The 25141-nt window shown below is 41.3% G+C and overlaps 1 protein-coding gene across 5 annotated transcripts in view; it reads left to right on the top strand.

Annotated features, from left to right (window-relative positions):
• The first annotated feature begins 235 nt into the window (after positions 1-235).
• CEP78 (centrosomal protein 78) overlaps positions 236-25141 on the top strand; it is a 39094-nt gene continuing 14188 nt past the window's right edge. For 4 of the 5 annotated variants that reach the window (XM_044265848.1, XM_044265845.1, XM_044265844.1 and 1 more), the window contains exons 1-11: positions 236-648; positions 4927-5099; positions 5194-5266; positions 6405-6508; positions 7987-8161; positions 10971-11084; positions 12623-12687; positions 12970-13081; positions 15696-15831; positions 18032-18077; positions 19451-19579. In XM_044265848.1, coding sequence (XP_044121783.1) covers positions 396-648; positions 4927-5099; positions 5194-5266; positions 6405-6508; positions 7987-8161; positions 10971-11084; positions 12623-12687; positions 12970-13081; positions 15696-15831; positions 18032-18077; positions 19451-19579 — 1380 coding nt within the window. In that variant the 5' untranslated portion in view covers positions 236-395. The remainder of the gene's footprint in view (positions 649-4926; positions 5100-5193; positions 5267-6404; positions 6509-7986; positions 8162-10970; positions 11085-12622; positions 12688-12969; positions 13082-15695; positions 15832-18031; positions 18078-19450; positions 19580-25141) is intronic. The other variant, XM_044265846.1, reaches the window with a different exon arrangement.

Below are 25141 nucleotides of genomic sequence, written 5' to 3'. Positions count from 1 at the left end.
AAACCTCCTACCTTCCGTACCTCCCTCGCCTCGGAGGTCCCGCCTCTTGTCCTCACGCCGGTTCCCCACGAGAGGCGGGGCTCCCCCTGCGTGCTGACGCACAGCGAGCGTGCTGACGTCTCCGCGCTCCGCCCGCCGGCTTGAATCGCGGTCCCGCGCGGCGAAGGGCGGTGGGGCGGGAGCCAACGGCCAGCGGCTGGGGACGGGGGGCGGGGCGGGAGCGCGGCGTCGAGGGTCAGGCCTGGCTGTGGACCGGGACCCCGCGTCTTCTGGCTGAGCTGCCGGTGCTGCGTAGCCGCGGGGTCGCAGCTGCCCGGCCGTGAGCGACCCGGCACTCCCGGGCGCCCGCGGGCATTGTCTCCGCCGCCGGCGTCCCTGGAGGCCAACGCCAGGCCATGATCGACTCGGTGAAGCTGCGCCGCGACACTGCGGCCGACTTCTTCTCGCACTATGAATACCTGTGCGCGCTGCAGGACTCGGTGCCGCTGCCCTCGGTGCGCGCTTGCCTGCGGGAGGGCGTGCTGGACTTCAATGCCGACCGCCTGCGCCTCGTGGACTGGGCGCCGCTCCTGAGCACCCTCAAGATGAATAAAGATCTGCCCCTAGTCTCTGTCAAGAGCTTCTTCCAGCCGTGGCTTGGCGAAACAGGTTTGTAGTTCCCGCTTCGGGGGCCCTGGTGACGGTGCGGCGAAGCGGGATTTTAGACGGTGCCCGGTGGAGGCAGGGCACCAACCGGGTGGCCAGTCCTGCGGTCTGGGTGCAGCACCCACCAGCTCAGTGGCCCGGAGTGAGTCAGTTACGGCCCCGTAGGTCTCAGCGTTCCCATCCGTGATGTGGGCCAACAGGACGCGCTTTAGGTGGTGATTGCGAAGATGCACGGAGTTGCTGCTTGTAGAGCACTTCGCGCGGTCTGGGGCATCCTTAAGCGTTCGACAGATCTTGCCTGGTTTTCTGGATGAGTTAGCCTGACAGAGAACAAAGCGATTTGGAAAACTGATACAGCTCAGGCTTTTGCTTCGTTTCGGTTTGAGTAAGACATAGCTCTTGGGGGTGGGGGGAGCTGTTTTTGTTTTATTATTGTTTTTAGTGACATCTTATAGTGGATAGACTCTGTGGCCTGAGCGAGTTACTTTTGAACTACAATCCCCACACTTGTAAAGTGGCATTAAAACTATTCTTTCCATCTCCTCTTAGAATTAACAGGTTGTTTAAAAGTACACTTACCTGGTGAGCACTGAGTAATGTACAAAATAATTTATTTATTTCTTTTTAAAGATTTTATTTATTTATTTAATAGAGAGAGAGAGAGAGATCACAAGTAGGCAGGGAGACAGGCAGAGAGAGAGAGGGAGATGCAGGCTCCCCACTGAGCAGAGATCCAGGACCCTGAGACTATGACCTGAGTGGAAGGCAGAGGCTTAACCCACTGAGCCACGCAGGCGCCTCTGTACAGAATTATTGAATCACTGTATGGTACACTGGAAACTAATATAACACAGTATGTTAACTACACTGGAATTTAAAAAAAAATTTTTTTTTGAACAAAAAAAAAAAAAAAAAGAATTGCACAAGTTGTATAAAGTTTCTGGGCACTCAGATGAGCTCAGCCAGCACTAAACACTGTTGGAGGCAAGGCCCCTGGCCTAGAGGATCTCCTCTTCTACTGGGGGAGGCAGCAAGTAAACACAAGCACAGCAGTCATTGTTCTGGAAGAAGTGACCTCTTGGTGCTGCAAAGCAGAGAACAATGAAAGGAATGTTCAGGGAAGACTTCTTGGAGGAGGTGCCTCCTTTCTGAGGATGTGAGAAGCTGTTCAAATGGCAGAAGGGAGCTGCTTGTGTGAAAGTTTGAAAAATATAAAAATATGGCAAAACTAAAGTACAGGACAAGAACTTAGGGTTCTAGAAGTGAGACCCGAGACTGGAAACCAACCTGGCAGGGGCCACACAGGGAGGGGCCTTGTTTGTCCTATCAAATAGCTGTTTATCCGGATGGTTGTGGGAGACACAAGGATGATGAGATGGATTTTTTTATTTAGAAGCTTGCTGTGCCCTCCATATGGAAGGCAGTTGATTGGGAGGAGGACAAACAGTAATCTGAGAGCCCAAATTAAGGTATAGAAAGGGAGGACTGGATTTCAGAGATCAAAGAGATAGAATGGACGGGGCCTGGTGACCAGTTGCAGGGGAGGGCAGCAAGCTTGGATGACAGTTTATAGCGGCATCTTTCTGTGAGGCACAGAGCACGGTAGGAGGGAATTTGGGTTGGGAGGAAAATCTCACTTCATCTTTAATGCTTTAGGAGGGCCCGGCGGGGCATCCCATCATGTCTGCTAGACATCTCAGGGCTGCAGGTGCAGATCTGGGCTTTATGGGGGAAGGTTTGAGATATGGGAGAAACTGAGGTAACCCACAAAGAAGATCTAGAAAATCCTAAGCCTGAAGAATGTTTTTTTAAAATGGACCCACTTGGTCGGAGGCACCTGGGTGGCTCAGTGGGTTAAAGCCTCTGCCTTCAGCTCAGGTCATGATCCCAGGGTCTTGGGATTGAGCCCCACATCCGGCTCTCTGCTCAGCAGGGAGCCTGCTAACCACCCCCCCGCCCCCTGCCTGCCTCTCTGCCTGCTTGTGATCTCTCTCTGTCAAATAAATAAATACAATCTTAAAAAATGGACCCACTTGGGGTACCTGGGTGGCTAAGTAGTGAACTGTCTGCCTTTCGATCAGGTCATGATCCCAGGATCCTGGGATCAAGCCCTACATCGGGCTCTCTTCTCGGCAGGAAGTCTTCTTCTCCCTCTACCACTCCCCCTGCTTGTGTTCCTTCTCTTGCTGTCTCTCTCTCTGGGTCAAGTAAACACAGAAATAACAATCCTTAAAATAAAAAAATAAATAGAAAATAAAATGGACCCACTTGAGTATGTTTACAAGCTGAGACAAAATAGCCAGGACACAGGATGTGAAGATCCAGGAGAGAAGGTGACTATGGATATATTTTTTAGACCTGAACACTTGGGACACCTGGGTGGCTCAGTTGGTTAAGCGTCTGCCTTCAGCTCAGGTCATGATCCCAGGATGCCAGGATCGAGTGCCCCATCGGGCAAGGAGCCTGCTTCTCTCTCTCCCTCTCTCTAATAAATAATAAAATCTTTAAAACCAAAACCAAAAAAATCTGAACAATTATCATGTGCTTTTTCTAGGCTCTGGGTTTCACATCATCTGTTCTCTCTTTTGCAAGGACATTTCAATTTATCCCCTAGTGAAGAGAAGTCACATTATTCTCTCGTCTCATGCAGGTATAGTAACTGTTCCATACCTCTGAAGGGACTTGATGTATCCAAAGTAATCAGAAGCGATTACAGTGGGAAGAGACATCAAAGTCAAGGCCACTGTACTTAATCTTGCCTAATCTTTCACACTGAACGTAAGAAAAATGTGTCATAGAGACCGCTCTCTTCAGAATTCCTTCCCTGAACCTGTTCCAGTGGTTCCAAACTGCAGATTTCCACCTCCTAGGTTTGCTTATTTATTCTCACCAGCATTGCTTTGCTTTCCTCTTCTTTTTTCTTTTCTTTCTTTTCCCTTCCTTCCTTCCTTTCTTTGATTTTATTTATTTTAGAGCGAGAGCATGAGCAGCGGAGGGACAGAGGGAGAGAAAGAATCTCAAGCGATTCTGTGCTGAGCTCAACACTGGGCTCAGTCTCACAACCCTGAGATCAAGACCTGAGCTGAAATCAAGACTGGGTCCTCTAATCCACTGCGCCTCCCAGGCGCTTCACCTCGCCAACTTCTAGCTAGTGTGGCTGCCTCTGAGTTCAGTTTCTCTCAGTTCATCTGCTTACTGGGCTTCAGTGATGTTTTTCTTTATTTGAGAGAGAGAAGGAGAGAGATGCGGAAACAGAGGGAGAGGGACAGGCAGACTCCACTCCCAGTATGGAGTCCCGACCCGGGGCTCAATCCCAGGCTCAATCCCAGGACCCTGAGATCATGACCTGAACGGGAACCAAGAATTGCCACTTTAACTGACTGAGCCCACCAGGCGCCCCTTCAGTGATCTTCTAAAATGAAAATACATGCTTAAAATAATGCTTGTAAGGGCTCACCAGCACAAGATTATTGTGTATGGGCTTCGAGGTTTCTGCTCTGCACAGAAGCTTGAAATCTCTGCCAAGCCCCAGGGGGCTAATTGGCCCAGAGGAAGAGGTGCTTTTTCTAATCTATCTGATTTAGGTACCTTTTTCTAACCTGCAGAGGCACCTTTACTGTGCCTGTGGTAGCCTCTGTCCTCATCAGCTTTCCTGGTAAAAGCCATAGACTTTTTTTTTTTTTTAAAGATTTTTATTTATTTATTTGATAGACAGAGATCACAAGTAGGCAGAGAGGCAGGCAGAGAGAGAGAGAGGAGGAAGCAGGCTTCCTGCTGAGCAGAGAGCCCGATGCGGGCCTCCATCCCAGGACCCCGAGATCATGGCCTGAGCCGAAGGCAGAGGCTTTAACCCGCTGAGCCACCCAGGCGCCCAAGCCATAGACTTTTTATCAGAGGCTTGCTTTGGCTAACCTCTGTATTGTAATTTCTGTCTCCTCCCCCTTGTGTCTTGGCCTTTAGTCGTCCTCACCTGCAGTATTTTCCATGGCCAGCAGGTGTCAGGCTTGGATGTCTTTGCGCAGGTGCCCTCTGCAGTTAAGCTCCCCCCACCCAGACTATGTGGTCATTCCCTTTCTAGATTCAACTTCAGGGTTATCCTGAAGCCACACTTAGATATAGCATCTTGCTTTCATAGGAGCCTCTATACCCATGGTTTATATTTCTGTATCTTATGTGGTTGATGCTTTGAGCTTACATGTGTCCCTCAAAGAGGGCTTTAAGAACACAGAACAGATGCTTTCTCACGATGATAATACATATTCTGTAATAATTTTGCTTTAGGTTCTGACAGAAGTAAAGTTTGCAGAAGTCGTGTTCCTGCGATAAGAAACAAAGATGTGACATTCCAGTTATGTAAAGCTCTCAAGTGCTGTTTAAGTATATCAAGTGCACTAAAGAACCTGGAGCTGAACGGACTAGTGCTGCGCGAGAGAGATTTGACTGCCTTGACAAAGGTAAGGCTTCTCCAGTGTGTCCTGCAAACATTGGATATTTGCTTTGGAGGGAAACTCAACCGATAAAAATTTTAACTTTTTCTTCCCACTAAAGGGATTGAATAAATCCACCTCTCTGGTGCACCTGTCTCTTGCAAACTGCCCAATTGGAGATGGAGGTTTAGAAAGTAAGTTTCAATGTTTTTTAAGTCTCCTCCAACCAGATTGATCTCACGTCTCCCTGCTTGCATGTTAATTGCTGTCTGTACCTTTTCTGCCTGGATTGTCTCCCATGCCTGATCAAACCATGGTCTCCTCTCACCTGTACACTGGAAGTTTGTCATGCTGGATCCTCTCCGAACCATTTTCACTTAGATTACGTTAAGCCACAAGCCACACAAGTATATACTATATTGTTCGTATATATGTAGTGTAATACTATATATATGCAGTATAATATATACTATATTATTTCCTTCATCTTTTTATTATCAAGAAATAATTATGGGAAGGGAAATAGCAAAATGTAAAACAAAAGAATCATTATCCTTAAATAGTTAAAACATCTGTATGCAATCATAATGACAAAATGCACTGTGTTATGTACTAAAATAGGAAATATATGCAAAGTGCTACAGGAGTATATAAAAGGCCAGCAAATTCAGTGGTGTTGGTGGGGGTGGGGGAGTGTATCATAGAGGTAATCACAGAGAAAGTAATTGTTGATTGAGGTCCTGAAGAATTACTGTGTTCACTGTGTCCACTAGTGGTCTGGGGTGGTAAGGAAGGCTGCATTTTAATTTGAGGGGATTAAGACTTGACATGTTCTGTCTTACATTGCTCTAGTATATTGCTCTGGTACAGCACCTAATAAAACTCTGGGTTTAGAGTTGACATTTAAATTGACGGATAACTGATAAATGAGTTTGGGTTATATCATTGGAAATAGGAATATAGGAATATATGGGAAGAGTCTTAGACTTTTTAGGTTTTTCTTTTTCTTTCTTATATCTCAAAAGGTACAGAGTACTTTACTGACTAGTTGGGCTTAAAGTTTGCCAGGTTCAGAATATTCAATTCGTATTCAATTCTAGCATCTAGGTAAAATTAAACTGTTGCTGTAAACTAGAATAACCCTTTATTACTGACATATTTTAGAATGGATGCACCAATGCATCCGTTGCCTGGGAAGATTGTAGATAGTGATTTTAAGACTACAGCTATAAACCTCCGGTAGACTCAGGAAAAGCAAATAAGTCAGATTGACCAGACTGTATGGGCTCTTCATCTTATCGTGTGTGTGGTTTTTTTTTTTTTCCCTTTTAGTTATTTGTCAAGGTATAAAGAACTCTATCACTCTTAAGACAGTAAACTTCACGGGGTGTAATCTGACATGGCAGGGAGCAGATCACATGGCCAAGATCTTAAAGGTGACTTTCTGTTTAAACTTTCATGAAAACATATTCTGTGATTAAAGCACATTAATACTCCTATACAAGATGGCACATCTTTTCTTGTCTTTTAATATACATGGTTACAGTTTTGGTTTTGTTGAAAGATTATTACCAGTTTTCAGTTTGGGTTTCTACCACTAAGGAAAGGTAATCCATTTAACCGTAATAATAAAAGATATAGTGTATAATACATTATAAATAATACTTTCATGTATTTTTAGTTCTTGGAAACAGCCCATCACCGGGTGTTAGGGTATTTCTAAAACGTAGCCGGGCCCATTTGCTGACTTTGTGACTGTGGCTGTTTTCATCCTACAACAGCAGAGTTAAGTATTTGCAACGGAACCTTATGGCCCACAAAGCTGAAAAATTTACATTTGGGCCTGTGCAGAGCAAGTCCGTTGACCCCAGATATAGAAAACAGTCAGCAGCATGGATTCTGAAGCCAAATATCCCAGTTTCAGATTCCAGCTCACCAGTTTCATAGCTTCTGACCATGGACACATTACTTAGCCTCTGTGCTTCATTAGGAGGATTAAATAAACTAGTTTGTATAAAATGGTACCTGGCACATTATAAGCACCGTGAAAGTGTTTTTCTGTGATTTCTACTTTTTGCTTTTATAAGTTATTGTTCATAGAAAAACGGCACCAGTGATTTTCCATTTAGACTGGCATAGGAACTTTGAGTCTTTTTTTGTTCGAGCATGTAATAAGATTTCTTTCCTTTAAAGTCTGTGTTCCCTGTTAACCAAAATTTGTCTTATGAATACAGAGAACTGAATGTGTCTTTACGACTCTATCTGTGGTTAAAAATCAAACCATCAATTTCCTGAGGGAGCTCAAACTGGCTTTGCATACTGGAGGCCTCTAAAGTTGGTGTGCAAACTCTAAAATAGTGAGATCCATTGAGTTGGGGAAAGAAAATACCAGAACCTTTATATTCCTTTTGTAGTACTTAAAAAATAACTGTGTAGTTTATTATGTAGGTGAAGTGTATGTGCAGAACTGAACGTGTAACTTCGTGTATATAATTTATCAATAAATAGATCCATGTTACAGAAAGTCTACTGCAGGATGCCCAGTCAAGGGTCTGGAAACCACAGGAGGACTGAATGATAGAACTTAGAGCCTCAGCAATAACAGAATTTAGAACCAATTCCCTGACTTGGCAGATAAAGAAAATAAAATGTATAGAATGTAATTTGATTGTCAAAGTTTATGTAATTAATCAGCCACAGGTCACTCCCTGGCTAGAATCTAATCACTGGCAAATTAGAATCTGGGTCCCTGAGACTTTTGAGCTAGAATTGACTATTGAGCCTCTCGGGGTGACTCTCTTGGCTTATATGCTTATATGTACGTATAAATGTCTGACATGATAAGCCGTCCTCAGTAGGCATACCCTGCTTCCTTATCCAGATATCTTAATTTCATCCTGTTAAATCTTTGAAGTATCAGACCATGAGAAGGCACGAAGAAATCTGGGCCGAGAGTCTTCGTTACAGGAGGCCTGATCTGGACTGTATGGCTGGTCTGAGGCGCATCACCTTGAACTGCAACACACTCATTGGTGACCTTGGTGCAAGTGCTTTTGCAGAATCTCTCAGTGAGGATTTATGGCTTAGAGGTAAATCCTAGAATTTTTTAAATGTTAAGTATGTTTAGCTTTTGGCTTGATACCATAGTCATGGGATTTTTTTTTTTTAAGCCTTATTTTTTCCAATACCTTTTACTGTGCTCTTAAGCTTCTCTAAGAGTTGCATATACTCTTTATAGGAAATACAGAGTAACTAAACAAAATTACTCATAATCTTAATACACATTTTAGCGTACCTTCATGTTTGTTTTTCTATAAACATGTTCTTATACTGCAGAGACTAGAAGAGTGAACTCATGCTTCAGTTACTATTTCATGCTCTTCTCTTACTTAATGATGCATCATATAGTCCTCCATTATGTCGATGTACAATAGTTTAATCCTTTGCGATTAGATTTAAACACTTTGTACTTTGCTCTGTCAGGAACCGTGTGTAGTGAACACATCTCTGTGACCATTGCATTAGCTCTATAGATTAAGTTACTAAAAGTGGAAAGACCTCAAAATGTGACATAATTTTATGACTTACTGCATGTTGCCGAATTCCCATCCAGAAATCCTGTGCCAGTTTATAATCCACCTTAACAGTACATGTGAGGCCTCTCCCCTCACAAACGCTGACTTGTGTCACTAGTAAAAACTGTAATGCTATAAAAGTGATAACCCTTCCTTTTTAATTTTTATTTTAATTTTTTTTTATTTTTTTAACCCCTCCTTTTTTATGCAGGTGGGATTACTCCAAACTTTATAGCTTTTTTTTTTTTAAGATTTTATTTATTTATTTGTCCGAGAGAGAGAGAGAGAGAGAGAGAGAGAGCACAGGCAGGCAGAGTGGTAGAGGGAGAAGCAGGCTCCCCGCGGAGCAAGGAGCCCGACATGGGACTCCATCCCAGGACGCTGGGATCATGACCTGAGCCGAAAGCAGCTGCTCAACCAACTGAGCCACCCAGGCGTCCCAACTTTATAGCTTTTTAAATTTAATATGGTATGACCATCTTAAGAAGTCCCTACATTTACATCTCCCACATCATTTTTAGTGACTTGCCATTATATGAATATGCTGTGGTCCATTTTGCTTATTTATTGCTAGATATATGAGCTCTTTGCAGGTTTTCACTGTTAAAAACAGTACTCTGATTCACATCCTTGCCTACGTCTCTTACTTCCTTTGGTTAAATTCTTAGTTGCTAGGTCAGAGAACGGCATGTACATTTTCAAGGTTTTTGTTATGTGATCTTGACCTTTTGTTATGTGATCTTGGAACAATCTCATTTTATTTTAATTTGTATTCAGTTTATATACTAGTGACATGTAGTGGCTATTTTTTTTTTAAAGATTTTATTTATTTATTTGACAGAGAGAGATTACAAGTAGGCAGAGAGGCAGGCAGAGAGAGAGAGGAGGAAGCAGGTTCCCTGCTGAGCAGAGAGCCTGATGCGGGACTCCATCCCAGGACACTGAGATCATGACCTGAGCCGAAGGCAGCAGCTTAACCCACTGAGCCACCCAGGCGCCCCTGTAGTGGCTATTTTTATTAATTTGGCTAGTTGGTTAATTATATCCTTTGTCCATTTTGTGGTAAGAGTTTGTGAGGCTTGCATCATGTTCTTTCCATATGTCTGGCTTATTTCTGTGTGTCATGGGGTTTTAAAAGACCTCAGTTATTTGAGTGTAATGGTTTACACAACACTTTTAAAAAAGGGTTCATAGGGCGCCTGGGTGGCTTTTTGGCTGCTTTTGGCTCAGGTCATGATCCCAGGGTCCTGGGATCGAGCCCCACATCAGGCTCTCTGCTCAGCAGGGAGCCTGCTTCCCCCTCTCTCTGTCTCTGCCTGCTTCTCTCTGCCTACTTGTGATCTCTGTCTGTTAAATAAATAAATAAAATCTTCTTTTAAAAAGTAGGGGAGACTCATATGATAGTTTCCTCCTAAGTAGTGTTTTTTATACTTGTGCTTTTGTGATGATCCCTTTGGTTTAAATGAGTATGTTGTTCAGCCTCAGAACCGTTAGTATTAGGATCATTTGTTCTGTTCTCTGACCTTTTCAAGACAATGTTCTTGACTGTCATTCTTTCATGGTAAGTTCTTAGCATATGTTCCCTATTCACACATTCTTCGGATTTGTTATTATTTACACCCTCTTAGACGTTTTTCTTTATTTTTCTTTTCTAAAACTAACAGTTACTACATATCTGCTATTTGGCTTTTTCCTTTTAACTAGTTTTAAGAGTGATTTGGAACTCAAGATCGTAGTGAAAGAATGCAGCGTGGTGTCTGAACACCCAGCTTTTGCCTGTGAAGTTGACTCTGTCACTAGCATCCTTGCTGATGAGGAACCACATTTGTTAAGATTTTATTTATTTATTTGACAGACAAGAGATCACAAGCAGGCAGAGAGAGGGGGAAGCAGGCTCCTCACTGAGCAGAGTCCAATGCAAGGCTCAATCCCAGGACCCCGGGATCATGACCTGAGCTGAAGGCAGAGGCTTAAACCCACTGAGCCACCCAGGCAGCCCCTGAGACTCCTTTTGTGAGGTTTTTCACTGACAGACTATCTAGAGTTATTCTTCATCTCTGTAATTATAAAATACGTTGGCTCATTTATTGGTACTAAGAGCAGGCTAGTCATGGCTCATCTAAGAGTTTTTTATTGGATTTTGTATTATATGTGTATGTATGTACTTTTCTATTTTTCTTTCTTCAACACCCAAGATTAAAAACCTGCCATGACTTCTTGTACAGAAATCTTAACCTGAGCTTTTACATGAATACACGAGAGTTGTATGTGTGTCAAATCTGTGTAGAATTGGCAAGTGACCTTTTTTGTCTTTCTTCAAAAGCACTTGACCTGCAGCAGTGTGGCCTCACCAATGAAGGAGCAAAGGCTTTACTAAAGGCCCTCGAAACCAACAGAACTCTGGTCGTTCTGGATATAAGAAAAAATCCACTCGTTGGTATGTCACTCCTTTTTCAATTGATGAACAAATAATAAAACAGAAAGATTGTGTTCGTGTATTGACAGTTTTTAAAACTTAATGTATTTGCTTTCCTAATGCTATACTTTCCTAATATTGTACTTCCCTTGTGTTTTAGCAGATAATTTACTAACTAACATGAGATATAGGTGTAACTTGCTCTTGGCTGCCACTCTGAATAAGGCGAACCTAGATTATGAGCTAGCTTCCACCAGGAGAATTATCGCCTCTGCAGTACTGCAAAGAGCATTTCATTCATTTCTCAGTGTAGCAAATAATTTTTGAATCCTTTCTGTGTTCCAGGCACAGGCTTTAGGCACTAGCAATGTGGCAGTGATCAGGGTCAACCAAAGTCTTACCCTCTTGGAGCTTATGTTCTAGTGGAGGAATTCAAGTAGAAATGAGTAGGCAGATAAAGTAGTGTGATTTTAGATGGCAGGAAGTACCAAAACAGCCAAAGGAAAAGACCCCGAAGGGGGCAGTAGGGCTGTATTCCATATGATGAGGGACAGCTTCACTGGAGAAATGACTTTTGAGGGGAAAGCTGAATGAAGAGAGTGGCTGGCCATTGGGAGACCAGCAGGCAATGCGTACACGGGCACGGAGGTGACAGAGTGGGTGGAGTATTTAAGGAAAACATGGAGGCCACCATGGTCGGAACTGTGAGTGAGGGAGAGCAAGTTATGCAGGGAGGTTGCAGAGCTGGCCGGGGTGTGATCTTACAAGGTCTTGAAGGCCAGAGTAAGGACATGGATTATTCTAAATGAGTGGAGCATTTTGAGCTGGAAAAGGCTTGATTGTGTTTCAATAAGATGACTCTGGTGTAGGGAATAGACCTGGGGGTAGGGGAGAGATAAAGAAGGAAAATGGGAGACCGGTCAGGAGACTATGACTCCCCTCAGGAGTCCAGATAAGGGCTATTTATGGTTTCCCTGAGGGTTGCAGGTTGGGGCTGGTGACACGGTTCAGTTCAGTTGTGTTTTAGGGGGTAGCTAATAAGGCAGATTGGGTGTGGGGTGTGAAGGAAATAGTAATAAAGAAGCAAGTGCAGGATGATAACAGGTGCAGCCGGTTGGTACCACTCACTGAGAAAGGGGGTCTGATGAGAGGAGCAGTTTGAGAGACTATCAGGACTTTGGTTTGGCAGACTAGATGCCCTTTAGGTACCTAAGCATCTGGACATTGCCCAGACTTCTGCTTTCTATCCAAAGTTATCCAAAGCCACATTAGACACAAAGTGTTTAGATTTCATCTTTGCTGCTGCCAAAAGAACAGTCATTGTGGGCAATATGGGAGGGGGTATACTTTCAGGTTCGGTTTTTGAGGAAGAAATTAGAATACTAAAAAGGGGGAAATACGTATATAACCACATAATGTGGGTTTTATATTTAGTCTCATGTGAAAAGCAGTAATTAGTTTGGTTTTTTGTCATTTGTTTCTGTAATTTGTTTGTTTTTAAATGGGAATAACCGCTCATTGGGAAGCAATTACTATAATTTCGATTTATTTTACTTTAGATCATTCTGTGATGAAAGCAGTTATCAAAAAAGTTCTCCAGAATGGAAGGAGTGCCAAGTCAGAGGTAACATGTTCTCTAAGAAGAGTTTTTCTTTAATTGCATGTTTTTCTTTTCTTTTTCCCTCATAAAATAAAACTATCAAGGCATTTTTCTGCCATCTTAAATCAATTAAGTCAAATCAAATGGCTTTTCTGTTTTGAAAACATTGTGTGATTCTTTAATTTGAGGTCCCAGAAATGCAGATTGCAAACCTTTTGTTAACTCAAAATAGCTTAATTTCCAATTGAGATCAAACCCTTATAAATAACCTGTAACTGAAATAAGTGTTTTTTATTTCTCTTCCAGTACCAGTGGATAACTTCTCCATCAGTGAAGGAACCATTCAAAACTGCTAGACAGAAAAAGAGAACTATAATTCTGGGAAATGGTCGGAAGGGGAAAGCTACTATTAGAATCGGTAACTCTTTCTCTCCTGGCATTTTAACACGGCTAGAACTTACGCCCTATATGTGTTCCGATGGCTAAAATTAGAATCCCTTCCCATTATGTGATACTGAGGGTAACAACCAGGATTAACCACACTGCATATAGGAAAGACTATAAATGTTCAGATACAGATTATGAGAATTTATGGAATTAGAAACAATTTTTTAAAAGATGCTAACATTTCCATTTTTTTAATTAACCAGCGATGTGTTCTTAAAAAGTTCATTATTTTGAATATATTTCTTGGTTAAGATTTTAGTTTTCTCTTCCTGTGGTCTGTTAGCATAGACAATGTAGGTACACAGGTGACAGGGTGGATGGAATATTGATGTGATTTCACAGAGCTCAAATCAAATTTGCCATTTTTCTTCTTTCACTTCATTTTAAATTGAATTAAAATTCTGTATGATTTCATAGTTAATACTTATTTATGTATTCACAAGGTTTCATTGAGTTGAGTCTATTTTTTATTAATGAAAGATTTGGGGTGCCTGGCTGGCTCAGTCGGTAGAGCACATGACTCTCAATCTTGGGGTCATGGGGTGTAGCCCACTTTAAATAAATAAATAAATAGTGGAAAATTCAAAATAACCTAAATATTATATAATTTTTTACTAGTATTGTAAACATCTCCATAAATACGACTTCTTTTTTTTAATTATTAAAAGGTATGTTTTTGATTCTCCATTAATCTCCTTGTTTGGTCAATAAAATATTAAGTAGGAGTTATTAAATCAAAAGAAAGCTTAACAATTCTACCAATTTTTATTTTAAAACATTTTAGTAGTCAAATAGTATATGCAAGAAGCTGAGATTTGTGATGTCACAGTAATTAGATATTATTATTAAAAGTTTGCATCATGTGTAAAACATTCTTGAAAGTATCTAAACTGGTATTTTGATATAATATTATTGTTTTTTAAAGATTTTATTTATTTATTGGAGAAAGGGAGACACAGAAATAGTGAGAGTGGACAGGAGGAGGGAGGAGAGGGCGAAGCACGCTACTTGCTGAGCAGAGAGCCTGATGTAGGACTCGATCCAAGGACTCCAGGATCATGACCTGAGCTAAAGGCAGTTGCCCAACCAACTGAGTCACCCAGGTGCCCTTGATATAATATTAGAAATAGAATTATATATAGGTAAAAAATATATATGTTATATTGGGATTTCTGTAATTTTAGTATCTGGTGGTATATAATAGGACTTCATGGAATGAGAATAAAAAATTAAAAGTCTTTTTTTTTTCCTTAGCATGATTAAACAAAGTGGAACTGTAACTGAAGTTTACAGGCTCACTGAGCTATTTAAGAGTAATTTTATTTCTTGGGCTTTTTTTTTGTATTTGCCTCAGTTATATGGAGACATAGAGGTAAGCCACAGCAATGTCTGGCTATGTAGTTAGATCCAGGTGAGTATAGGGTTAAATGTGTGAGTTGTGTCACATTCACATTGTAATCATGTGTGCAGAAAGAAGATAGGAACTTTAATGGGAACTGTATCTCCTAACAAGATACATGCAAATTATTTTGGATTTAATTACAAATGGTATTTGCATTAGTTTCTGAAAGTCAGGGGAGAAGTGTACACATACAAACCACAAATATACGAACATTTTTCCTTGAGAGTAATTAAGTTAAAAACAAAAAATAGCACAAAGTGAATGGAACTTTTATATATTTTAAGAGGTGTATAAATTTATCCAGAGAAATCACACAAGGTCATGTGATTATCAATAAGCTATACTCTATGAAATATTTACCCTCTGTTGCTACATATGCTTTAATTCTCATGCTACCCTAATGCTGCCAAAGTAGAATAGAGTTGAGGAATAAATATAATGAACCTAGGTTACTTATTTTGAGTAACAGAAAAAATATTTAAATGTCAATTTTAATATATGGTTTATTCTAAATAAAGTATTGGCATGTAGGTCTAGTTGTTGCTATTAACCATTTCATATAAGGATACTTGACTTTTTAATACTGAAATTGGACCAGATCTCCTTATTTTGCTCTTTTATCCATTGGGTCTTATTTCTTTTTCGTTTTCTATATGAAATCAAATGAAGGTGACAGACTTACAGAGGGTAGCATTGACTTACCTGCCACTTAACAGCTTTCAGTCCTATTACTTTGATTGTTTTCACATAGGAAAACTAAACTTAAGTTGAAATTTTGGTCCAATTCAGATTCTCTTTGGCAGGAATCAGGGATGTATCAGTGTTTCTCTATCTTTGAGATTCAGAAATACCAAAGATATTCTGAGATTCAATAAAATGAATGTTTCTGCATGATACATAAGGTGTATCGTGCATGTTTCATTCTTTGGGATATATTTTTTATTTACTTTTGCATGTTATGCACATCTCATATATTTTAGTTAAAATGATAACTTGTTATTCTATGAGAACTTGTATTTGTAAACATTGCTAGTCTATGTAAAAGCATTTTTACAGAACAATCCTGTTATTAATGGCCTCGCATCATTGGCAGGTGCCTGTTCTATAAAGTGTGAACATGTGATGATTGCTGCATCACCATTTAGTGCATCTTGATTTTGTCCTTTAATGCTTTTGCAAACAGGATTGGCCACGAAGAAACCTGTAAGCAATGGAAGAAAACACTCCCTTGGTAAAGAGTGTTACGCTCCTGAACCTCTACCTCCCGGCGTGTCTGGTTTCCTGCCGTGGCGCACAGCAGAACGTGCAAAAAGGAGCAGGTACAGTATATATCTTCCTAACTTAAGATGTTCAGAAATTTTTGTCTTGGAGCTTCTTCTTCTTCTTTTTTTTTTTTTAAGGTTTTATTTATTTATTTGACAGATAGAGATCACAAGTAGGCAGAGAGGCAGGCAGAGAGAGAGGGGGAAGCAGGCTCCCCGCCGAGCAGAGAGCCCAATGTGGGGCTCGATCCCAGGACCCTGAGATCATGACCCGAGCTGAAGGCAGAGGCTTAACCCACTGAGCCACCCAGGCACCCCCATTTTGGAGCTTCTATTATGTGGGTGGTCTCTAGTGGTTTCTCTAGAGGAAAAAATGATAACTCACATATGGCTTCTGCCTAATGAGTCCTTGAAGGAAAACAAAACAAAACAAAACAAAAACAGTTATAATTGGGAGTTGCAAGCTATTTCTTGTGTCACAACAAATGTAACCCTGTGGGAGTCAAGAAGAGATAACCTTCTCCCCACTGGTACAGGTGAGTAAAGGTTTCATTAAAGGTGGGTATAATTGGGCAGGACCCTAAAGTGCAGGAGGAGGAAGTTGGATATGTAAGGAATGGGGGAAAAGAGACATGTCCAGCCTGGAGAATAGTTTGGGTGAGGAGGAGGGATTAGACTTAATCTAACTCAGTCAACTGGCTTAAATCATTTTAGTGAATCAGATTTAGTAAATTAGATTTAACTACTTTTAGCTGATTACTTACCCAGAGGATAACAGTGCCTAGCAGTTTTTATCCTAGAAGTATAAAAGTCTCTTTAAATGGTCAAACTATAATTTTAGGCCTGCTGAGTGAATTAATTTGCTATAGATTGTTTTTAAATAATTTACGGGGTAGTTTTCAAGAAATTGGGGATTAACAATTGCTTAAGAAAACAAAGACTTGGGGCGCCTGGGTGGCTCAGTCATTAAGTAGACACTTAATGACCTTCCTCTCAGGTCATGATCCCAGGGTCCTGGGATCAGAGTCCCACATGAGGCGCCCTGCTTGGCAGGAAGCCTGCTTCTCCCTCTCCCTCTGCTTGTGTTCCCTCTCTCGCTGCGTCTCTCTCTTTGTCAAATAAATAAATAAATAAAATCTTTTTTAAAAAAGGAAACAAAGACTTGATTTTATTTTATTTTTTTTAGTTTTTATTTTTTATAAACATATAATGTATTTTTATCCCCAGGGGTACAGGTCTGTGAATCGCCAGGTTTACACACTTCACAGCACTCACCATAGCACATACCCTCCCCAATGTCCATAACCCCACCCCGCTTCTCCCAACCCCCCTCCCCCCAGCAACCCACAGTTTGTTTTGTGAGATTAAGAGTCACTTATGGTTTGTTTCCCTCCCAATCCCATCTTGTTTCATTTATTCTCCTACCCCCTTAACCCCCCATGTTGCATCTCCACTTCCTCATATCAGGGAGATCATATGATATTGTCTTTCTCCGATTGACTTATTTCGCTAAGTATGATACCCTCTAGTTCCATCCACATCGTCGCAAACGGCAAGATTTCATTTCTTTTGATGGCTGCATAGTATTCCATTGTGTATATATACCACATCTTTATCCATTCATCTCTTGATGGACATCTAGGTTCTTTCCATAGTTTGGCTATTGCAGACATTGCTGCTATAAACATTTGGGTGCACGTGCCCCTTTGGATCACTACGTTTGTATACAGAGACTTGATTTTAAATAAGACTTGAGGTAGGTACTTTCTAAAATAATTGATGCTCACATTATATTGATAAATGTACTCTCCATTGCAAATGGTGTTATTAATTATTATTGCATAAACTCTAGTTCCCAGGCTCCAGTCTTTACACTTCAGTTTTAGACTTTGTGATTTCATATCATCTTTTTATGATACTTACTAATCTCAAGACCATTCTGATCACAAGGAGTTGTCCATTGGAGAATGATTATTAGTCAAGAAGTTAGATTGGAAGTCTAAACCAGCCTGAACGTAGAAAGTGAGGACATCCCTCAGCAGTTCAGGGAGTTAGGACGAGCCAGTCTGCTAAATCCTGTTCAGTTTTCTCCATAGCAGAGCCTCCCGGCTCCTTACTTTGAGCTTATTTTTTTAATACAAAATTCATATATACTATTAATAGTATTATTGTACATAATTCTAGCAAATTTTATTAACTGGCATTAATTGATGATGTTCATGTCAATGTTTAACTTACTTTGTTGATATCTCTTTAGGGGTTTTCCATTAATCAAAACTCGTGATGTATATAATCATTTGCAGGTACGTAGTTCTCATATTTACCGTATATAGATTAAGTGAGAATGGTGGGAGGTCATTCTCTTTGTGTTTTAGACTAAACAGAGCCTTGCAGGGAACATTCCCTCTCTGAAATAAATCCACTTGCAACTTGTCAGGTTGCTCTCCCAATGACACCATGTAGTTCTGTGATAGTGCTGTGACTGGGACACACACTGGGCATCTTGTGGTTCCATCTGTAAACAGGGAAGCCATTTCTCCAGCCCACAGGTCACCTCTTAACCCAGTGAAAGGAATTTGACCACTATTCCTGACCCAACACATGGAGTTGTCATTTTCAAGAATGTTTCTATGTTTTCGAGAAATGTTATTTGAGGGGTATATGTGTAAGTTCCAGATCTGAAAGGCAAAATAAAGAAGCCAGAGTCTCTCGTCTCTCAGAGCACTTCCTCTCTCACCAAGACCACACACATTCCCTCTCCCGCTGCCTCATGGTCTTAGAACCAGCCATTCCTGTCAGAGTGTCAGGTTCTCCTTCCCCCTTGTGCTGGGAGACTGCAGAGTCGCTCTTAGTAGAGTAACACTGCTGGATGGGGAGACGAGCACCCCAGGTGTGAGCCCTGCCCCTGCATGTCCAGAAGAAAGGGTGTACACCTCTTTCTACCATTGGAACTTTCCTGTACTCCGGGATTTGTTGCCTGTGGTTAAAATGGCGCCCCAGTGACTTGTCTTCTGTGCAGTTAGGCAATCCCAGCGCTCCTCTTTTTGATCCGTAGACGTTTTATGGCGTCGTGATCAGGTCAGTTTTCAAGTGTTTGGAAACAACATACTAAACTGCATTCCAGGGGCAGTGAAACTTGAGAGTTGTGTTACTCTTACAGTAGTTCTGGCTTACGGTGGCTGAAGGAGGATACGATGAGATTTTTGATGGGTCCATTTTAGTTGTGTATGTGTAAGTGATTTACTTTAAAAAAATTTTTTTCACTAGATACGTTAACTTTCTAATCATTCTTCTAATTCTTACCACTCCCCTACTGATGAATTTTTCCTCCAAAAACTACATTTCTTCCAGACTTTTTGTACAGTGGAGAGTAAATGTCTCATCTTCAGTGTAAAGTTGGTCTGAGTAAAATGTGCACCCTGGCTCCTCACTTGGCTTACGTGAAAGAAAATTAAAAATAATATGGATGATTCCAAATATTAACCTTAACAGAATTCCATACATTGACAGCAAAAATAAGTCACTGTCATTTTGCTTTGTCATTGCTTTAGACTAAGTAGTAGAATATATTTATAGATAATGACATGATACCTTAGATCAGTTTTATTAAATGTCCTATAATATTTGGTATCTGATTTTTGTTATCTCTTCTACAACCTTGCCTTCTTTCTCTAAGCAATCAGGTTTTCCTGTGACTGTGACAGTAGAGAGTCCTTCCTCCTCAGAAATTGAAGAGGTCGATGATTCATCCGAAAGTGTTCAAGAGCAGCCTGAGAAAACCAGTTTAAAACAAGAAGCATTAGAGGTACAAAGTTACCACTTTAAAAATCCAGAGATAAGTTTTTAAACCGTAGTGGTTATTGGGCAGGCGGAAGCCTGATCAGGACACTGGAAGAGCTTGTACACGGCTTCTGTCATTCCCTCCTTGGCTTAGACCAATGTGGAAGATAGACATTTGAATTCAGAGAAAAATCAAAAAGGAATTTTTCCCTTCCTAACCAACTGAGCCACCCAGGCGCCCCTTTTACTATTTGGTTTTTTAAAAAAGAAAGCCAGATTTTTATTTTCCTAATAAAAATTAAGGACAGTAACATAGGAAAATTCTAAGCTAAGTACCTGGAAAATTATAAAATGTTAGAGTGGGACAAATCTGGAATTGATGTCGAATTATCCCTTTTATCGTCTAAACGAGCATCTACAATTTGTAGCCCTTAAAGTATTTTGTTACTAAGTTGCATGGTAGAGACAAGACCCCAGACCATCTAATTTGCAGTCATGGTCATTTTAGATGTGTTCATTTCCCGCACCAAGACACTAGGGAGATTGTACTTCTAAAAGCAGCAGTAGGCACTGGGGAAGCCCCAAGGAGGTCAGGAACTGTAACCAGGGATTACCTGATTCAGGATGTGCTGAGCACCCTCTCAGCTCTTCTCCATTTTGATAAGATATTAAAGTGCTGGTATCAAAATTTTTAAGAATATATCTACAACAATCAAGAGAAGGGATTTTTCAGCATTTTTTACAAAGACAGAAGACAAGTGGGAGGGTGGGAAGCTGTGAACAGAGGAACACCACAACCTAGAATTGCACAGGGACTGGCTTCCGCTGAGGAGAATCTGATCCCCCTGGCAGGAATAGCTCCATCCTCAGATGCGCAGGGAGGAGACAGTGGAATTAGTGAAAATGTGACTGAAATACGGAGAGCGGGTGTGGGAGGTTTTTATTTGGGAGAGTTGACTCCCATCCCCACCCTCATTCTCCTGAAATGAGATAATTTTACTTGGAAAAAACTGGGGAGTTAGATATAAGTGATGAATCCCTAAATTCTACTGAAACCGCTGTGACACTGTATGGTAAGTAACTAGAATTTAAATAAAATTTTGAGGAAAAAAACTGAGGAGAACTAGGGCACCCAGTGCAGTTGTACACCCTAGAAAAGAGTATTTGGGAGGTTCCTTATTATAACTGACTACCCACCTCTTCGCAGTCAACCATGAGCTTCCGGGGAGCTTTCTGCTCTCGTTCCTAAGTAGAAAATAACCGGTTCGCCTGAGAGTTGAGTAAAGCTTGCAACATGAGGGGGTGGGAAGTGGGAAGAAAAGGAGTAAAAGCACATACCTGGTAGGACCAGGGACTATTTGCTGTTAGCATCTCAACAGAAAACAGAACAAAATGTAAATATCAGCTTTGACAACATAAAAGATAGGTTTGGAAGGTAAACAAGAGGTGGAAAGAAGGGAAAAAGGCATGAATGTCCAATTCCCAAAGTGGGGCTTTGGGAGAGTTTATGGTCAATTAACAATATAGATTTTTTTTTTTAAGATTTTATTTCTTTGTCTCGGAGAGAGAGCATATAAGCAGGGGGAGTGGCGAGCAGTGGGAGAAGAAGAAGCAGGCTGCCCACTGAGCAGGGAGGCCTCCGATGCAGGGCCAAAGGCAGACACTTAACTGACTGAGCCACCCAGGCGCCCCAACAATACAGATTTTTAAGGATATCACTGCAAGTTCAAGAGTTCATGACCAGTGGAAAAACTAATGGGGACGTGACTTCAGTGAGAGAAATGGACTTAGGAAAAGAGTGTAAATGAATTAACATCTTATTTAGTAAAGTAGGAAGTTAATAATGTCTAAAACTTAATCATGACGTGATCATGTAAGTTTGTTACTTGGAAATAGAGAAGAATTGAAAATAAGAATGGCTCGGGGCGCCTGGGTGGCTCAGTGGGTTAAGCCGCTGCCTTCGGCTCAGGTCATGATCTCAGGATCCTGGGATCGAGTCCCGCATCGGGCTCTCTGCTCAGCAGGGAGCCTGCTTCCCTCTCTCTCTCTGCCTGCCTCTCCGTCTACTTGTGATTTCTCTCTGTCAAATAAATAAATAAAATCTTTAAAAAAAAAAAAAAAAGAAAGAAAATAAGAATGGCTAAAGGCTCATTAGGAAAGGAAATCCAGGGGCACCTGGGTGGTTCAGCAGGTTAAGTCTCTGCCTTCAGCTCGGGTCATGGTCTCAGGGTCCTGGGATCGAGCTCCACATCGGGCTCTCTGCTCAGCAGGGAGCCTGCTTCCTCCTCTCTCTTTGTCTGCCTACTTGTGATAAATAAATAAAATCTTAAAAAAAAATAATAATAATAAAGGGAAATCCAGGGATGGGGCACTTGGGTGGCTCAGTCGTTAAGCACCTGCTTTCAGCTTGGGTCATGATCCCAGGGTCCTGGGATCGAGCCTCACATCAGGCTCCCTGCTCAGTGGGAAGCCTGCTTTTCCCTCTCCCCATCCCCCTGCTTGTGTTCTTTCTCCTGCTGTGTCTCTATCAAATAAATAAAATATTTAAAAAAGAAAAAAGAAGAGGGACGCCTGGGTGGCGCAGTTGGTTGGACGACTGCCTTCGGCTCAGGGCGTGATCCTGGAGTCCCGGGATCGAGTCCCACATCAGGCTCCCAGCTCCATGGGGAGTCTGCTTCGCTCTCTGACCTTCTCCTCGCTCATGCTCTGTCTCACTGTCTCTCTCTCTCAAATAAATAAATTAAAAAAAAAAAAAAAAAGAAGAAAGAAAGGAAATCCAGATGGCTGATAAACATAGAAAAGTGTCCAATATGAAAGGCCACAACACTCCAATCCCATTAACAAAAAGTGTCTGATCATTACAGGTTTCCTAGACCTGGAGTATAATAGGAATCCCACACCCTGCTTATATAGGCATATAAATCTACGCAGCTACTTCGGAGAGCATTCAGCATTGTTCACTGCCTGCAGTTGTGTTACTGCTCCACCACCCAACCAGTTTCCCTCTCCCCTGCCCAGCTGGTGTATGTCCTAGAGTAACTGCCGCAACAGGACGTGTGTGTGGTTTGCACCAACTGAAAACAGCCCAAATGTCCCTTAAGAGTCAAAAATTAAATTAAGTGTATTCATTTAGTGGGAAACTATAAAGCAATAAAGTTTAACGAACTAGAGCTACTGGCAACAACATAGATTAATTTTTAAAAACAATATTGACTGGAAGGCTGGATATACTGTGATTCTCTTTTAGTGAAGTTAAATCAAAGGGAATTTCTAGGGATGCTTGCATGTAAAGATGCACTTTTTAGTATGTATATCCTATTTTACAATTAAAACCTGCCCAGAGGGCTACCTGGCTGGCTCACTCTATAAAGCATGCTGCTCTTGATCTCGGAAATGTGAATTCAGACCCCACGGTGGGCGTAAAGACTATTTAAAAAAATTAAAACCTGCTTAAGAAAAGTTTGCCTCAAGGGGGCTGGATGTGTGAGTGAGTTGAGACTATTTGATTTTAAGTCCTTTGCTGCTATTTGCATTCACATATATTCGTTAGCATTAATTGAACATACCCTCTGTACCAAGCACTCTTCTGAGTTTTATGTGTGTGTTAACTCATGTAATTCTCCCAAGAACTGTGTCGTGTGAGGAACCTATCTTCATAATAGAGATGAGGAAATTGAGGCCTAGAGTTCCTGAACTTGCCCAAAGTTACACTGCTAAGGGGTAGGGCCAGGTTTTAGCCAGAGATTCTGAATTTTTAAAAATACAATCTGAAAGAGAAATTTAACTGTTTGTTGTTGTTGCTTTAAGATTTTATTTATTTATTTGACAGAGAGAGAGCGATCACAAGTAGACAGAGAGGCAGGCAGAGAGAAAGGGGGAAGCAGGCTTCCCGCTGAGCAGAGAGCCTGATGCGGGGCTCGATCCCAGGACCCTGAGATCATGACCTGAGCCAAAGGCAGAAGCTTAACCCACTGAGCCAGCCAGGTGGCCCAGAAGTGTAACTGTTAATTATACACATAGATCTCATATTGGCACAGGTTCATCTCATTCAGCAATTACTTATCGTGGACTTTAAACCTGGCACATGTTCTAGGATAAGATATACCCCCTTCCCTTAAATTTCTTGCACTTTAAAGTGAGGAAACAAGCCAACAGTTAAAATAGAAGTTATATATCGAGTGATACATTATTGAAAGCAGTCTAAAATCTTAGGAATCTTTGGAAGATCATTATCACAGAACCTTAAAAATGCTCATTTGCTTTGATCTTAAACTCATTTTTTTTTAAAGATTTTATTTATTTATTTGACAGAGAGAAATCACAAGTAGACAGAGAGGCAGGCAGAGAGAAAGAGAGGGAAGCAAGCTCCCTGATGAGCAAAAAGCCCGATGCGGGACTCGATCCCAGGACCCTGAGATCATGACCTGAGCCGAAGGCAGCGGCTTAACCCACTGAGCCACCCAGGCGCCCTTAAACTCATTTTTATTGGCTTATTGCAAGAAAATTATTCTGTATGTGGAAAAAGGCCTTCATGTGTAAAAATAGTTATTTTGTTTTATATTGGAAGGCTAGAAATAATTTAAATGTTTAATGCAGGAATGCTTATAGAACCAAGAGACATGCTCAGTGGAATATTTTATAGCCCATTAAAAAATTCAAGTTTAGGGGCGCCTGGGTGGCGTTAAGCCGCTGCCTTCAGCTCAGGTCATGATCTCAGGGTCCTGGGATCGAGTCCCGCATCAGGCTCTCTGCTCAGCAGGGAGCCTGCTTCCTCCTCTCTCTCTGCCTGCCTCTCTGCCTACTTGTGATCTCTGTCAAATAAATAAATAAAATCTTTAAAAAAAAAAAAATTCAAGTTTAGGGGTGGCTCAGTTGGTTAAGTGACTGACTCTTGATTTCAGCTCAGGTCATGAGATCAAGCCTCGAGTTGGGCTGCTTGCTCAGTAGGGAGTCTGTTTGAGATTCTTTCACTTTCTCTCTCTCTCTCCCCACCTCCCCTGCCAGCTCACAGGTACACCTGCTCTCTCTCTCAAAAAATAAATCTTTTTTAAAAAATCAAGGCTGTGAATCCCTTAATTGTATAAAAAAATGATTGATCTAATGTACAGTGGAAAAAAGTTGAACATAAAATTAGATATATAGTATGATGGGAGCTTTGTTTCAGAAAAAGAATCAAACTAGCCAATGTATAGAAGGGGAAGGAGAGCAGATAACAAGAAGAATCATTAGTCTAATTTACATAACCAAATATCATGTAATTTTCTTTTCTTTTTAAGATATTATTTATTTATCTGACAGAGAGAAACACAGCAAGAGAGGGAACACAAGCAGGGGGAGTGGGAAAGGGAGAAGCAGGCTTTCCGCTGAGCAGAGAGCCAGATGCAGGGCTCGATCCCAGTACCCTGGGATGGTGACCTGAGTCAAAGGCAGACACTAGGCACCCCCGTAATTTTATTATCTAATCTTTTGGTACCACTTTTTTTTTTTTAAATGTAGACATTGAGCTTTTGAAAAAAAAAAATTATTTAAATTCAATCAATTAACATAATGCATTATTAGTTTCAGAGGTAGAATTCAGTGGTTCATC

Source organism: Neovison vison, chromosome 9, assembly GCF_020171115.1.
Source record: "Neovison vison isolate M4711 chromosome 9, ASM_NN_V1, whole genome shotgun sequence".
NCBI lineage: Eukaryota > Metazoa > Chordata > Mammalia > Carnivora > Mustelidae > Neogale > Neogale vison.
This window is presented reverse-complemented; position numbering and strand designations above follow the sequence as displayed.